General features: G+C 42.0%; 1 protein-coding gene and 1 pseudogene across 4 annotated transcripts in view; both read right to left on the minus strand.

Annotated features, from left to right (window-relative positions):
- The window catches only part of IKBKB (inhibitor of nuclear factor kappa B kinase subunit beta), a 51,396-nt gene continuing 33,898 nt past the window's right edge, over window positions 1–17,498 (minus strand). For 2 of the 4 annotated variants that reach the window (XM_006916269.3, XM_025049919.1), the window contains exons 9-22: window positions 15,458–15,565; window positions 14,155–14,284; window positions 13,582–13,776; window positions 12,783–12,897; window positions 11,437–11,560; window positions 10,719–10,870; window positions 10,454–10,515; window positions 9,238–9,347; window positions 8,006–8,055; window positions 7,796–7,895; window positions 7,438–7,585; window positions 4,984–5,111; window positions 2,400–2,490; window positions 828–893 (exon numbers count right to left, since the gene is read on the minus strand). In XM_006916269.3, coding sequence (XP_006916331.1) covers window positions 828–893; window positions 2,400–2,490; window positions 4,984–5,111; window positions 7,438–7,585; window positions 7,796–7,895; window positions 8,006–8,055; window positions 9,238–9,347; window positions 10,454–10,515; window positions 10,719–10,870; window positions 11,437–11,560; window positions 12,783–12,897; window positions 13,582–13,776; window positions 14,155–14,284; window positions 15,458–15,565 — 1,579 coding nt within the window. Of the gene's footprint in view, window positions 894–2,399; window positions 2,491–4,983; window positions 5,112–7,437; window positions 7,586–7,795; window positions 7,896–8,005; window positions 8,056–9,237; window positions 9,348–10,453; window positions 10,516–10,718; window positions 10,871–11,436; window positions 11,561–12,782; window positions 12,898–13,581; window positions 13,777–14,154; window positions 14,285–15,457; window positions 15,566–17,498 lie in introns of all 4 variants that reach the window. The other 2 variants (XM_025049920.1, XM_025049918.1) reach the window with 2 other exon arrangements.
- On the minus strand, window positions 3,764–3,882 carry LOC112483495 (annotated as a pseudogene).

Here is a 17,498-nt window from a genome sequence, read left to right on the forward strand (position 1 = left end):
AACTTTTAAATAAATCAATTTAATAATACTGCTAGAGGATATGAGATGCAGGGACTCCCCATCCCATCGCAGCTACACACAGATGTGTCTGAGCAAGGACAGGGGGTGTGGGCACTGCGGTTGACAGATAACCTTTTCTTCTTCTCCATGACAACTCACTCTCAGGTAATCTTTGGAATCCAAAGGAATGGAGTTGCTCTTCCATGCTGGCTCTACTGAGTCACTCTGTGGCTCAAAGGACTACAGACAGGGGGAGCTTAGCATTTATCTACAACACTGCCCAAGGGAGGACAACTACCAACGTGTAGGTAAAGGAAAATGTTAGCAGCAGTGAAACGAAAACAGGAAGAGAGAGGATGGGGCCAGATCAAGTCCATGATTTAAAAGTCTGTTTAAGAAAAGCTGAATCCAATAAAATTCTAGCTGTGAGGACAGGTGGATCAAGGCCTTTGGAGATCAGGAGGGGTCAGGAGAAGATAGGCTGGCACCAAGTGTGGATCCTACTTTGTCCTGAAAGATTCAGATTAGACATTTGTCCAATGGTCTGTGGGGCAACTGTACTTGAAGCACTTTTTTTCAGAGCAGAGAAAGTAGCTGCTGTGGCTTGGTCTCCCTAAAAGCTTGTGCCTGACATCCGCGCTCGCTGGGCCTCTGTGGTGGAGGATTTCCAGTGTGCAGACAAGTTGTTGGCGGTGCCCACGGGGGCCCTTGGTCCACAGTGAATATCTGGGTGCCAAAGACTGCTGGGATGTCATTATAGCAGTGGCCACTGTGGGAGAGCACCAGGCCAGGCAGCCCCATCAGGTGGTCCAGGCCACCCACTGTCGTCAGGAGGCCTGCTCCAGGCTATTCTGCTCCTCTTCTTCCAACTGTAACCAGCTCCAGTCTAGAGACTGAAAGTCAACAGGCAGGTTAAAAATACAATGGCCACCAATATACTTCGAGTTGTTTTTCATTTTCAGGAGGCAACCAGCACAATTTGGAAGGAAATTTAAATCCTCTCATTAATAATAGTTTTGTTATTGCAGGGTACCCTTGAGCTGAAGTAACATATTCAAAACCATACAGGATCTTTTCTTTGGACTAGCCTGGAGTCCCTAAGATTCTGTGACTATGGAAACTGGAAAGGCAATTTTAATATTACTTGTGCTCACGGCACTTATTTATGCTCACTGTGGGTAGGTGGTACCAAGAGTAAATCTCAGCTATTGATTTCCAAATGAAATAGCCTGATTAGACTTCCTTTTCCTCTGGCAGAAATGCAAATTAGCAATGAAAAGATAAAATATACAATGCCAGGAAGAGGAAGAGCAGCAATGAAACATATGCAAAGCCCCAAGTATTGGAGAAGACACTTGAATAAATAGGTGATTATAATTAGCAGTATCCCCTCTGAGTCTTCTGAAAACTGAGAAGCCCCACTAGCTTCTTAACTTTCCCCATCTTAGTTAATGACGCTTTAATCCACCCTGCTGCCATCAGACCAAAACCCTAGGAGTCATACTTAATTGCTAGCAGGTGATTGTATCAGCAGAAAAAGGCCATTTAAAGAGCTGAGGGAATGACTTAAGATCCTCACACAATGTTAGCTTTGTGTTAACATACATGTATTGTGATTAGTTTTTCTTTATGTTTGCTTCCCTATAACTAGTACTACCTACTGCTAAGGTCTGAGTCCCTGGGAAGCAGGGCCAAGACAGGTTCTTGTTTTATCTCTGAAGCCCAGCACAGCAACACCCCCCACCGACACACACACACATACAGATGCTTAGCAATGGTACAAAAGTTGCAGGGGCTGGGGGAAGGCAGAAGCCCTTAGAATAATATTACCTTCTTCATAAGGATCGAGTGTGTTAAGGATAAAATGAGATAGTACACATAAAGTACTTGTATCCATCCAATAATTGTTAGCATTATGATGGTGATGATGATGAAGAATAAATATGTACAGTTGACCCTTGAATGACACGTTTTGAACTGCGCAGGTCCACTTACACGGGAATTTTTTTCCATAAATACAGTGAATGTATTTTCTCTTATGACTTTCTTAATAACATTTTTTTTCTTTAGCTTACTTTATTATAAGAATAACTGTATGTAGTATATATAACGTACAAAATATGTGTTAATTGACTGTTTACGTCATTGGTAAGGAAGGCTTCCTGTCAACAGTAGGTTATAAGCAGTTAAGTTTTGGGGGAGCCAAAAATTATATGTGGATTTTTGACTGTGTGGGGTGTTGGTGCCCCTAACCCTTGTCTTTTTCAAGGGTCAGCTGTACTAGAAAATCCTAAGTGTATGCTGAGGTCAAGGAAATGCTGGATTGCCTTTCCATTTTCTTTTTCTAGTCTGCTGTAGAAAGGATGGGACAGCTGAGATTCACAGAAGCCATTCATTACCCGTAAACTCTGGTCCTGTTCTTTCATGGTGTCTTGCATTGCATTTTCTAGCTGGGTGCAGAGAGTATGTGCTTCAGCCATCAACTCTTCACTAAAGAAAATGATCGAATTATTAGAAAGTGGTCAGTATTACTTTTTCAGAGATAAACCTTCTGTTTAGCATATTTTTAAATAGCTTTGGCAAGATTCTAAGAATTAAATAATAATTATTTTGGTTCTGAGTGTCTTAAAACGCCACGTCATTGATTATTGACTTCATGCATCTAATTAAGCATTTTCAGAAGCCCAAATCCAGCCATGATTATTACTGGTCACAATGTGAAAAAGCAAACAGATCCCTGCTTAATAAAAAATTAAGAGTTCTTTCAGACTTAACTAGACAGCTGAATTTATTAATTCTCTCCAAACTACCAAAATCTAAAGAAATCTCTCAAATCACCTGTTTTTCAATTTTTGAAATGGAAAAAATATATACAAACCAAGCAATTTCCACAGTTCCTTGAGGTCTACAGAAAAGCAAGTTCTGGGAACTGATTTCATTAACCTGTGTTCTCTCTTTTCTATAATAAGAAATGCACGTGTCCTATCAAGAATAGGCCATGGTGAAATAGGGGAGAATATAATAAGTTATTCGTCCTTTTTTAACCTCAGTTCTATGATATGGAAAGACAACTGGCAACCTGTGCTCCCAGGATGACTTTTCTAAGGCTTTGAGGATATCATTAGAGGGAATGTGACAAATCCAGGAAGACAGTGTCTTGAAACTCCTCTCGCCTTGCAAAGTGTGACACTCTGATGGTAGGCACAGAGGGCATCTTTTTCCTTAGCCTCTTCTATGGGGCTGCTAACCAGGTTAAAGGCTCAATGCCAGCTCCAGAGGGCAACGTAAGAGGAATAGGACCTGGTTACTATCCTCAAAGAACTCACAGTAGGTTGGAGAGAGAATTAAGAACCTAAGGCCATATATGATTAAATACCAAAACAGTATAGGCTATGAACTCCTCAAATACAGGAACAGGACTTTTTTAAAACAGCTTTATTGAGATAAATTTATATAACATAAAGTTCACCCATTTAAAGTATACAATTTGATAGTTTCATTGACTTTACAGAGTTATACAACCACCATGATAATCTAGTTTTAGAACATTTTCATCACCCAAAAAGAAATCTTGTACCCATATTAGCTACTTCCCATCCCCCTTCCCCACCTGCCATAGGCAATCATTAATCTATTTTCTATGTCTATAGATTTGCCTTACAGAAACTGATTTTTTTTTTTTTAGGCAAGGCAACCCTTGGTTGACCTCACAGATTTCAAGGACCTTGTCAGCTTACAATCCCTTATTATTATTATTTTTTAATGCCTACAGCACGTGGTCTTCCTAGGTGTTCTCCCATCCAAGTACTAACCAGGCCCTACCCTGCTTAGCTTCCGAGATCAGACGGGATTGGGCTTGTTCAGGGTGGCATGGCCGTAGACAGGAACTGATTTTAACTACCTCCACTGCCTAGGGCCTGGCACATAGAAGGTGCTGAATAAACAGGTATGGGACTGAATTAGAAACAAACGATCCCCACAGGTGATCCAAGAAGAGAGCAATCCCTGAGTGCATGTGCGCTCAGGGCTTCGGAGGAGACAGGAAGCAGATGTGCCCTCCAGATGGCAGGACTGCTCTAGGGAAGGGCATTGGCCAGAGAGTGGCTCTCAAACTTGAGTGTGCATCAGAATCTGCCAGGGCTAGTGAAACACGGGCCGCCGTGCCCCACCCCTGAGCTTCTGATTCAGAATCTACATTTCTAACAAGATGCTGTTGATGCTGCTGGTCTGGACCAGACTTAAAGATAAACTGAGCTAGAGCAAGAACTTGTGTGGGAACAGTGGATCCTCTTGCACAGCCGCTGTGAGGTGCCCATGAATGCCTTGAAAAGGCTCAGGCTGGATCTTCTAGGGAATGGGAAGCCATTGCTAGTTACTGACCAAGGAATAACTTCAAATGGTGTTTTGTAAAGACTAATTTGACCAAAGAGGGCTTGGAGGAAGTAAAGATATGAAGCAGGGAGGCAAAAAGGCTTGCCAGAAAGGGCTGAAGTGTTCTGTTCACCACCTCTCTATCAGTGTACAGGTGACAGGAGGGGAAGGAAGGGATGAATGAGAGGTGATGGGAGGCCGTGGGAGGAAAATGGGAGGTTGGTAATCCAAAGGGATGGAGGGTGAAAGGGAGGAAGAGAGAACTCAGGGGGGATGAATAGGGCCCTCCCTGCAGGGAAGCTGGTTTTGAAGAACAGGTAATGATTGATGGACTACATTACAGCATGTGACTGACTAGCACTTTCAATATTCTTATTGAGCAATTAGTAACCCAACCCTAAGACAAGGAAACTTTAGTTAGCAAGTTACAAGGGACTATGAGACATTTGTCCCCACAGTGCCTAGCATATGTAACAAACACAAAGGAAAAACACGCACAAGATCATCGGACAGACAAAATGGTCTATTGGCACATTTCTATCCCATGACCTCCTAATATTCAAGTTCCCTTGAATATTACACTTGGCACTGTAACTGATGACAATGACGTACCTTTTGTTGACTGTCTCGGGCAAGCTGTAGGGGGCGTTGGGAGGCTGAGACATTAGCTGACCAGAGTGACTAAGGCGAGAAGCATTCATGCTATCTGGGCTGCCACTGACAGGACCACGGACCTTGCTCTAAAAGACAAAACCAAAAAGAAAGTCGACAAAATTTTGGAGCAGAGGGCTGATTCGAATTTTGCATTCACACTATGGCATTTTCTCACAAGACAACTGGCCATAAGACACATGCTATTCCTAGAGAATATTGGTCAACATTTCTATCTGTGACAATAGCTAATAGTTTGCATTTAAGTTTAGTAAATGTTTCTCTATTTACAGGTGTACTTTTTGATAAAAGATTCTAAATACAGAGATTTGAGTGCCTGTATTTGTAGGCTTTATTTCATTAGTTTGGTTGCTTAGTGAACATTTATAAGGAAACTGAAAGAGAGAGGTTTTTATTCTTTTCCAAGCAGAAGACTGAAACACACAAAAAAGTTATCAGTGACTGAATCACCCATCTGTGGGGCAGCTGAGAAGAAAACCAAGATATTCTGACTCCCAGGATGCTGTAACCACTCCACCTCAAAGCCAAGATGCTAAACTAATGGCTCCTGCTCTAGCTACTTGTACTTCCTTACGCCTGCAGCTCACAGACATGACCTATGGTCAACCTTCTCAGCACATCAAGCCACCTCTCCTCTTCGAGTCCCCAACACACTCTCATCTGCTGGCCTCATCTACTGCTCACTGACCCCTTTCCTTGCCCTCACTGTAGCCTGCAGTTCTTCAACCCTTTCAGCCTCTCAAGCTATGGGACACATCCTGGCTCCACACCCTCTCTTCCACCTGAATGTCAAGGTCTAATCTCAATCAGCTATTCCAGCACCCAATTTTGACTTCATCGTCACCTAACCACCTACCTCCTACTCATTCTTCAGGTGAAACAGCACCTCCTTGGGAACGTTTCCCATGGTTCCCTCACCTCTAAAACAAGCTGGCACACCTCCTCTGCATTCGTGCTATAGCTCCTGCTTCCTACAGCTGCTATAGAGCACTTTCCATTCGAAATTGTTCCATTCATTTCCCTGTCTGTGCCCCTCACTAGAGTATGAGCTCCTTGGGTCAGGCACCATGCTTTTTTCTCCCTCCTTTATCTCCAGTTTTCATCACACTGCTGGGCATAGTCAACACTCAATAAATGTGAAATGGATAGACAAGGCAGGTCAGGCCATCACCTGTGAAGAGCTCGACTTCTCTCTCCATCTTAAACTTGTCATCTCTCCTCTTTTCTTTCCCTCCTTACTTATAGGAGGAAATGTCACTCACCCCTTCCCAAGGACAAGACTTCAACTCATGCTCATGATGTTGACCTTTCCACTGGTCTCAGGACTAGAAACTTACTGTCTTCTATCTCTTTGATACTATGAACCCCTCAGTACACTGTCTCCTTCTGCTTGGCCTACAAATATGCTTATCTCCATGACCTGAAAAAACACCATCCATGTGTCCTGCTTCCACCTTAAGCAACTATTTTCCTTCCCATTCTCTTCTTTGCTCTTAAAGGCTATTGATAACTACATAGCTTTCCTTTCAACCTTTTTCACCTTTTTGCAGTCTTCAGAGTGGGGGTTACTCTCCCATTGGCTCTGGTTTCCATGGCTTTTGCCTGGCTCTTTTCCTTTCACTGTCCTGGGCTCTCTTTTTTATGTTATGTTTTTTTTCTGAGCGACATTCAGTGGAATTGCAGCTATATTGAGATGGTGGGCACAGAATGTATGAATTACAATACTAAGCAGCAGACATAGATGAGGGTCATCCACACTGTGCTGACATGCAGACCCTCAAAAGGTCTGTCTATATTTAACTCTAGGAACCTGGGAATGTGACCTTATTGGAAAAAACGGTTTTTACAGATACAGTTAAGGATCCCAAGATGACATCATCCTGGACTATTCAGATGTGACCGAAATCCAATGACAAGTGTTCTTATAAGAGATACCCAGAAGAGAGACACAGAAAAGGCCATGTGAAGATAGGCAAAGAATGGAGTGATGCTGTCACAAGCCAAGGAATGCCTGGGTATTCCTTGAGCCACCAGAAGCGAGAGGGGCAGAAAGGGATTCTCCCCTAGAGCCTACAGAAGCAGCCCAGCCCTGCCAACACCTTGATTTCAGACTTCTGTCCCCCAGAACTGTGACAGAATACTTTGTGGTAATTTATTACAGTGGCCACAGGAAATGAATACATGCATAAATAAAAACAACAGGCCCAGGCCCTAACTCTGCCCCTCCTGCTCATTGTGACTCATGGAGAAGAGAAAATTGAGCAGCAGCAGCTGAGTGGTTTATCTGTGGCTTTGCGGTCTCCCTCGTGGGGTGGTGACAGCTGCACAGAGGTGGAAAGGCACAGAACAGTGGCAGACCGAGGGCTGTGGGCTGGGCTTCAGGGGCTCACTCACACAAGCGATCTTCAGGAGATTCCAGAGTTCCTTCTGTCGCTTCTCCTGAAGCCGAACAACAGTCTTCTCATCCTCATTCATTAAACTCACCACCTCTTCCACCTTGGGCAACAATTCCAGAGCCTTCTGCTTGCAAACCACGGTTTTACTGTAAAGAATAAACAAGGCAAATTCCAGTGGCATTTGGGTTGGAGAAAGCAGAAGAACATAATTTCTGTCAATTATGAATCCAATCAGCAGCCCCAAATAAATTTTCTCCAGGTGGTTTAAGCACATCAGAGGGGAGTGAGGAAATGGCCCCACACAGTCTCGCTGCTTGTCCACATTCCACCTCAAGTAGGAAAGTCGGGGCTTATACCTGAGCTGGGTATAAATCACTCGCACTTTCTTTTCAAAGCCTTGGATTGCCTGAAGTAGCAGCCGCACCATTTCCTGACTGTCACCCTCAGTTCGTTGGTCTGGAAAGAGGAAAGAAGTTGCACAGTTCCTCCAGGTGGCAGGCAGAGAGTACCAATCCCTCATACTTGAGATAACAAGGCACCCGAGCCAGACATAAAAGCCCACTTACCTCTCGGTTTTTCCCTTAGTCTCCTGTAAAGCTCCCTTGCTTGCTCTTCTCTGAAATATACAAAAAAGAAGCTTTGTCTAGATCTGAGGCCAAATAAGCACATTTGAAGCACTGATGAGCTAATTCCTGCCAGCAGAATTACTGATTTCTAGAAGCAAGACTGGCAATATGTCTTGACTGAAGAAAATGATTATTTCTGGTGATATTACAGGTGATATCTATAATAAGGGAGGAAGCGCCTTCGTTATCAAAAATCAAACATCTCCAAGGTTTAATGAGAGAGAATCTTAAGGAAAGGAGTTTCCATTCTGTCCCTCAGATTTCTGGAATTCCCATCCACTTGGCTTCCGCAATAGTGATTCCAGGTGCCAGCACTGGACCTGAGGCTGGACTGGAGAACATGGCTTCCCCTCAGGCCCAGGGTGGACACAAACTCCTATCCCTTTCCCTCCTTAACACAGTGAGACTGGCTGACATTTTCAGAAGTGACTTTCATCTGAAAACTGCAGGAGAATAAATGATTTGAGAAAGTGTAGAATACAAATAAATCAGATTTCTGATATTCGGACTCCTGTTCCTGAGAATCATGGTAAAAGCATCAGAGGATACTGCTGAGCCCAAATAGGACAGCTCCTGAGAGGATGATGCGCTTGCCGGCATCTCTTCCGTCTTCACTGCAGGGGCTGCATATACCTGTGTGATTTCCTACAAGTAGGACTGCTTTGCCTGGGCCCCTTGTTCCCTCCCAGGGCCAAGGCCAAACTCCTGATAAAGATTCAAATGAACAGTTTCCAGGTCCAAACTTCTAGGAGTTGCCAGGTTTCTCTGCTTGACTTTCTGCTCTTCGATCCACACCTGGGTAGGGGGGGCTGGCTGAACAGTGACATCTAATACATGGTAAAGGCTCCTTGCATTACATAAAGCCTTGATTGATTATGAACCACTTCTCTATGCATTATCTGAACTGATCCTACAATTCTGGGAAGTCAGACAGTTTTTCTGGCCACTAAATAGAGATGAAAACTCAGGCTCAGAGTGATGGTAACTTGCCCTCGCTCATCTCCGGAACATTCCAAAATGATTCACTGGGGAACGTGCTCTAGAGGAGAGTGGTCTCACAGAGCTTCCATAATAACCACACGTGATCTCAACATAATACATATGGAAACTCTGGTTAGGGCTTCTGCATGTGCTAGGGACAGCGTGTGGTCCCCTGCTCAGTTGGTACTCACAGATCGTCCAGAGTCCCCCCCTGCTTCCGACCCATTGGGCTCCTCTGCAAGTCCACGATATCAGTCTGCAGTGCCATCATCCGTTCCACCAGATGTTTCACTTCATTCTCCTAATGAAAAAAGCTGTGCTAATGTCATCTGACGTAATAAGAGCATTCTGAGATGCCAGATTTTCAGGGCAAACCCTCCAAATTCACTCAAGACTCATGACTGACTGGCTAGAAGGAATGTGGACTTTGGAGTCAGAGTGACCTGGGTTTGGATCTCGGGTCTACTACTTTCTAGATGTGTGACCCTTGGGAAAATTTTTAACCCTCGATCTGTAGTTTCTTCTACTACAAAATAGGCTTCTAATAGGGCCATTTTAGGAGTTAGGTAAGACAAAGTTATAAGTATCTGGCATGGTACTTGGCATATAGAAGATGCCCTATGTATATTCCTTCTCTTGTCCTAAGTCCATCCAATGTCATCCTATGTGGGAAGGCCTGGACTCTTATTTCATAGATTATGTATATGAGTGCCAAGATAGCATGGAGCACTCACTGTCTCCACAGTTAAATCAGGTTTTGTCTCTACAACAGCCACCTTAAAGCACGCGTTCAGTACTGATTGATAGAAACAGGCATTAAAACATGGAGGTGAAGGTCCTTGCCCAAGTTCACAGGGGAAAAATGGTGAAAAAGTCCACAAAAGTGCCTTGGAGCCCAAGGTCTTCAATTTGTATGAGGTTCACTAAATCATGCTTTCCTTGCCTTTGTAATTAGCATTTTTCAGTGGCATCTGAATTTACACTGTCCTTGCACTCTGCCTAGACTCTTTCTTCCCTATGGATTTAGTGTCCCAACAAAATTAGGCAAAAACTTTTGACTAGATGAAATGTTGCTCATTCGTCCAAGGCCCTTTCTAATAGGAAGAGGTCTAGGCTTGACCCAAGGACACTTCACATTTTGCTCCTTATTCAAATCTGGACCAGTTCTGTCCATCTGTGTAGTTCTTGGGTCTCCACAGTGGGGCGCCCTTTACTGGCTACTCTCCCAGCCTCTTTCCAGAAAATCCTAGTTAAAGTCAAAAGGCACAGTGAGGAAAACTTGAATTCTGACACAGAAGATGGACCTAGTGTTTGAAGAGAAAGTGCAAAATGGTAGAAAAAAAGCCTCATTCTCCACGCTCCCCACTCCTTCCCCATAAAGATATAAACCTAAAATGAGTCTCCTACCCGCCCACAGAGCTCCACAGCCTGTTCCATTTCCCTCCAGGCCAGCAGCAGTTTATCTGATGCTGGAAAAAAAAAAGTAGGAAAAAAAATGAAAAACAAAAAATACAAATTAAAAACACAATGAGACATCACTACACACCAATCAGAATGGCTACAATAAAAAAAAAAAAAAAAAAAAAAAAAAAAAAAGGAAAGAAAGAAACCTCAGAAAGAGAAAACAAGAATGAAATGGTCTCTCCAAACTAATTACAAAGAGTACACTCACTGATCCCAAACTCAGTTTGCTCACTATACTTCTCCAGGTCAATCTGGATGCTGGTCTTAAAGAAATCCAACTTGGCCTTGAGTTGCTGAGACATGGAAGCCATGGAATTCTTCATCTTGGAGAGGCAGCTGTTATTCCGGAGGAGGTTCATCCTGCAGGGACCACAAGAAACAGAGCCTTGGGGCATCTTTGGGATCCAAATACCATTTCCTGTACAATAACAAAACCACCTCAAATGCCAAGGCAGGTCCCTGCTATAATTATTATAGGAGCAGCCACTTATAACCATAAAGACAATTTCCAAGCCCTCAGCAATGTATGATGTTCTGTACCAAATTTGGAACTAGACAGAGTACTACACAAAGGGCCAATAAATCCAAGGGGAAAGGAGTCAGCCAGTCCCTGGCATGACAATCAGGGGAATGTTGCTGACCCAAATTGCAATGAGCACCTCCACGTTCCAAATTCTGCCTCCAGTTCAGCCAGCCAAACCCTCCATTTACACTCCTGCTCCATGTGCTGACCTTATATACACTGTCAGGTCTAAAAAGGCTCCCTCCATCCAGCTCAGCTGACCACTTCCTGCCCATCCAAACCAGTGTCTCCCTCTTGTCTCTCCTAACAGTTGCTTCTGGGCCCCTGCCTCCACCACCTCTCTGTGGCAAAAGCCACCAAGTAATTTTAAATAAGTTAAGCCCCAAACCGCCTGGCACAATACATGGCAGCCCGCTGTCCCAGCTGCAGCCGGTTACAGTCCTCCTTCAGGGTTTGGATGCTGTGCCAGACCTGGCCCCACACTTTTCTCAGCTGGAAGAAGGACAGGTTCCTCTTGGGCTCTTGAACTGGAACAAAGACATACACAATTGTCAGAGAACAACTCCCCTACGATTAACCACGTCCTGCCTTGCGACATCGCTGGCACTTTTACGTTTTTAAAAGTTATATAACTACTATGCTATTACATAACTTTTTTGGGTTATGTAATAGCATAGTAGTTATATAACTTTTTTGGGTGCTACACCTGGTTACTGTTTCATACATTTTTTTGTACTCCATTATAGCACAAGCTTGTATCAGTCAATAAATACCTACTAATTTAAAGTAACGCTGTGTGAACCATGTGGAGACAGTCACACATACACAGGCTCATATGTTTTCAATAGAAACTCTTATGTTTACAATATTTAAGGTCATACGAAGTTTTCTAAAAATGTAGCTTCAACCAGCAGTACTGGAAGATGATTAAATAAGCAGTAAGCCTGGAGATCGCTAAGCCTTTGGACCCTTGATCTGTTTATTCTGTGTGTATGTGTGGAAATAGGAGTGGGAGATGCATAAAAATGTCCATCTAACATAGGCACCAACGGGGGGAAAAAAATCTCCAAAATATACTGTTAAATGAAATGAAAAAGGCAGGTAAGAACAGTACGTATTATGTGCTACCATTTGGGGAAAAAATTTTATACACACACACACACACACAAATGCATACATACGTACATATATACATATAATTATATATAATACATATATAATTATATGTATACGTACATATATACATATAATTATATATATATAACATATTTTATATATATATACATAATTTATAAATACACAGTATACCCTGGGAAAGTATAGCCAAGAATTTGATAGCAGCGGTTTCTCTGGAAGATGCTGGGGAACTGGGTAGAGAGGAACTGGGGAACTTATTTTTCACTGTATATCCTTTTGTACCTTTTGATTTTTTGGTATCCTGTGCATACATTAATTATTAAAATATAAATAAAACTTCGAAAATAAATAAAACGGTCATCTGATTCAAGGTCAGTAGCTTGCAGGCAGTATTTTCTGTCCTCTGTTTAAAGTTCTACCTATGAGGTTGAACTGAAGACTTCCTTCACTCCTTCTGGGCTGGGCCACCCCTCCCACATCCCTATGAAGAAGGCTGCCCCGAGGACTGATCTCTTTGGTGAGGACCCCTCCCCTGGTCCACGTCTCTCTTTCTGGCCTTATTCCGCGCTTTATAAGTGATTTTTTTTTTTTTTAAAGCAATGATGTTCTTACGGATACAGCTGACACTTTCAGGCTGGGGCCGTGGGGTGATCTGAGTCTCATAGGCGATTTTACTGTTGTCAAAGAGAAAAACAAGATCCATGTCCAACGTGCGGCCCTCATTTAGCTACAAAGGGACAAGAACAAAATGAGATCTTGTGGATCCAACCCCACCTCTTTCCAATTAATAAAAAAGAGACTTCAGAGTGTTTCTCACTGTTCGCCAACAGCATCTTCAGCCAGTGAGTAATGAGCGACCATGACCCTTCCTCAATGACTCTGGCCTGTTCCTGTTCCACTTATTAGCTGTTCCTGTTCCACTTATGAGCTGAATGTACACCTTATTTACAACTTATTACAGTCTATTTTATCCTGATTGTCTTTACTGTACAATTGAGATGTTTGCCATTTCCTTTCCTCTCCAGTGATTGTTTCCCGTATGTTAACCTTATCAGCTTTTGGGGACAGGAACCATGACTAGCATTGCTTGGGTTGTCAGCACAGTTCAGTATACAAAAGATACATCATAAACAGTTTTGGTTGACTCAGAAGAATGAAGCATTGCTTTGGCAACGAAGCCAAAAAAAGGGCACTCTAAGTGGTCTAGAACTAACAAATCAAGTGATTCATGTGTCCCACTAGGCCACACAAAGGATCTTATATTCTGACTTAAAAAAACAGGCAAGTATCTGTAGTGTTTGTTGAATAGAACTGATAAAATAAAGCTGAAATCTGAATGCATAATTAGTTTCCTTGCAGGCAAAGTCAGGGAAAAACAGGGCATTCTGTAAGAAGCCAGGGGCTCGCTCACCTTGCCGTCTGAAATACACTGAGTGGCAGGCTTGTCGGGGATCAATGCCAGACCCGCTTCTTGCAGCAGCTCCTGGTCCTCCTCGGGGATTCCTGTGTCGTGACAGATTCTGGCCTTTAAGCTCTGCAGACTCTCATCCTCTGAAACTGGGTAGGTGTGAATGGTGCCTGTGACCATGTTCAATATATGAACTAGCTGCAACACAACCCAGGTGTTATTGGAAAAAAACCCATCTTTAAAGAGATGTCTATCTCTTTGTCTCGATCCTCTATCACTCCCAACATCTCCCAGCCACACAAAGCAAGGGCCTCGCTTGAGGAAGGGAGTCTGAGTGCTGTGGTTTATATACTTTAGTCTTAAATATTCCTGTTTGTCCATAGCTACAACTGTATGACCAATGTCAATCAGCACAGGGGTCTTATGCCCTTACTTAGGTAGAAGGACATTCTCGCAGCAACCTAAATTTCCCCAGTCAGGTGGTCCATGATCTGCTTTTTAATGAGCATTTCTTTCTCATAAGAACCGCCATGTCCCACAGGGACCAGACATGTTGCCTCAAGGCTCCATGCTCACCTTTAAGTTTAAGATGTCATCCAGGGCCTTGAAGCAGCCATTGGGTCCGTACGCAGGATCAGTGCCCCTTTGTCGGGGGTGCCACATTAGCATCAGCTGCAGCCACTTCTCCAGCCGCTGTGCCAGGACACTGAGAAGAGGAACACAGTGTAGGAGGAGACACTTCCAACGCCAGTCTCAGGCTGCCTTAATGTGCAAACTGAAAAGCGCACATCCCACATGCATTTCACCAATATATGCACAGGTGGCAGCCAATAAATGATTATTGAAAATGAATTAATCTGAGAGAAAAAGTGAACATTTCCAACCAAATTAATTATTCAGGTGCTTATCACCTCTCTCGATCAGCTAAAAAAAACACTCCTTCAGATCAGGGATTTCTCAACAGATGGGTCAGCAGACTGATCTCCAACTGGCTGCTGTGAAGCTTTTTAACTGTACTTTATAGGTGTACCAGACCTCTAGGTGATACTCACACACAATCTAGACCACATGCTGCTGGACTTATTTTGTTAATCACCTCCCTCAAAGGCATTGGGTAGGTTCACATGACAAAAGTCACACTCCTTCCCTTGGTACTGCAGGCCCTCCACAGCCTGCTTCCTATAAGTACTCTCAGCTGACTTCTCAATATCCCTCTACAAAATATTCACGGTAATTATTATCCATGCTACTCAACTGTGTGACTCCCTTGCAACTTCCTTGTGTACTATTACCCAATTCTGATATTATTATTTAACGGTTCATATTCTGGCTCTAGGATTAGATCGCAATGCCATTCAAAAGGTTTATTTGTTGCCTATGACAGTATTAGGCTACATAAGGAGTGCAAAGAGAAGAAGTATAATTCCCTACTCTAAAAATGCTTACATTTGAGTAGGAGATAAACTCTATGCAAAACCAAATGTAACACAAGGTAGAAGCTACTAAGGGTAATAAGAGGTGCAGATAAATTGTTATGTAAATTTAGAAGAGGTGATTTCTAGATGAGGGTGAGTGATGGGAATCCATTCTAGGATTGAGATGGGTTATGTCAAGTTTCTAGTCATAGGATGATAACCTGATAACCTATTTAAAAGCCTATGGATAGCACAAAGGAAAGGCCATGTGAGGACAGTGAGAAGGTGGCCAAGGCAGGAGAATTCAACAGAAACCAAACCTGCTGATATCTTGATATTGGAGTTTTAACCTCCAGAAATATGAGAAATAAATTTTTTTAATTAAAAAAAGTCTCTGGATGTCACCTCAGACATGTTTCTGAAAAAAGAAAAATATGTAGAAGAGAAATGTCACTGTGCCTTACCTGTTAAGATTATTGGGATAGGGTAAAGAGCTTGAAAACTTTACTGCTCCATTCAAGTCTTCAAAAACAACAATGTCCATCTCACTCTTGTGCCGGACTTTGGAATGCCTGCAGACATGTATTCTTGTTAATTACAGTCCTTAAAATGGAAACATATCACTTATACAACATACCCCCAGTTACTATTTACTTTTTCGAGATAACAGTCAGTGAGTGCATTTGAATCCTGCTAGGATAGGTTCTTTGAGAGTCTAAGAATGAACAGTACTGCCTGAATGAGAGTAAGAATTGCTTGCTGACTCCTTATCTCAATCTTGTCCTTATCTTTTATTCTACCTTTTGTTTTATCTAATATAAAACTCTTATATTTAGATGAAGGATAAAATCAGGACTTCCAAACCATGATTGTAGCATTCATATCACATTTACAGGAAATATGCACAACACATGCACAAACATATGCACTTTCCTCTTAATGTATATGGTTAAATATTATTTCTAGGGGTAAATAAATTTTTGTATTTCCCAATTTAAAGAACTGATGCATCTGAAATAGTAAAGGGAAAAAATTTTTAAAGCCAACTGGTTTCAAATCTTCTTGGTGACAAGGATAATAATTTGAATAATGCTTCATAGATAACCAAGTACTTTGACACTGAACATGCACTTCTTTGCCATGATAACTCCATATGTGGTCGACACTGTTTTTAGTCCCCCAATCAGTGGTAAGAAAATGAAGATCAGGTGATTTTCCCAAGGTTACACAACTAGAGAGTGGCAGAACCGGGGACTCAAATCCAAAGTCTGGTGAGTTCTTTCTACTCTGCCTGAATGTCCAAATCCTTCCGTTACAAGAACACCTAGGAAATTCAAATAAAAAGTGTTCACCTGCACAATTCTCATTGGTAACGGGCGAACTGATATCTAGAGTACATGGCAAACCCAGAAGAGCTGGTGGATGGCAGAGGCCAGTGGGTTACAGCTCTGGCTAAAACTGATAGCTTTAAGGTAGGTGCACCAACACTTTGGCATTACATACAAGTGGGATGGTCCTCTAATAGAAAACTTAGTCTGTCAATGGGAAATTATAAAAATAAAAGGACATAGTAAATAAAATGCTTATTGCTTAGATCCTATAATATATTTCAAAATAGCTTTATAATAGAATTATAAACAGATGAGACAGGCACTTCTTTCACACTAGTCCACTAAACAGCTCCTTATCGGGCATCAGAGAAATCCACTTGAAAGTGGTCATGTGGCCTTCCAGCACCGATGAGGGGAGTTCTAGGAAGCTGATTGTGCAGATAACAGACTTATTATGAAGATGTTGAGCCATTAGGAATATATTTTCTAATAGTATGTGTTCTTCTAGGTCTAATGGATTTTAACTCTTGTTATGAATAACGTAAAAACCTAACATTTGAACTGAGAAATGTTGTAATTCCCTGGTTAGTTAAAAACACTATAGATTACAGATATTTAAAGTTATTTTTACGATGCTTACATTATAAGGTATGATTATAAATTAATGAGCTAATTCTTCAATATCCAGAATCTACGTAAGCCAACAAGCATTACTTGTTTTAAAATAAGTCACCATACTTTGCCATTTCACCAGACTTCAAGAGCAGGGGCCTTGTTTGCCTCATTTACCTTTGCTTTTCCAACACGTGGTGTATAAATGTTGACTAAACTAGACAGCCATCACATAAAACCACTCTTCTGGAACAGATTTCAAAGGCTACATCTTATTTTTAGAAATAAATATTCTCATGATGCTAATACCTGTTTTTGAAAAAAGTTAATTGTTTTCGCTACTTCCAGAAAAGTATTTAGAAAAATGATAACAGCCAGTGTTGGCAATGGTGTGGTGAAAGGGACAGCTTTGTATGTTCCTGGTGGAAACATTATTTATACAACCTTTCTGTTGAGCATTTTGTTAATATACATCTAAAAACCTTTAAAATGTACATAATCTTTGATCTATTAATTCCATTTCTAGGAATTTATCCCTGGGAAAAATGTATGAGATATATAA

Source organism: Pteropus alecto, unplaced genomic scaffold (genome assembly GCF_000325575.1).
Source record: "Pteropus alecto unplaced genomic scaffold, ASM32557v1 scaffold24, whole genome shotgun sequence".
NCBI classification, from domain to species: Eukaryota; Metazoa; Chordata; class Mammalia; order Chiroptera; family Pteropodidae; genus Pteropus; species Pteropus alecto.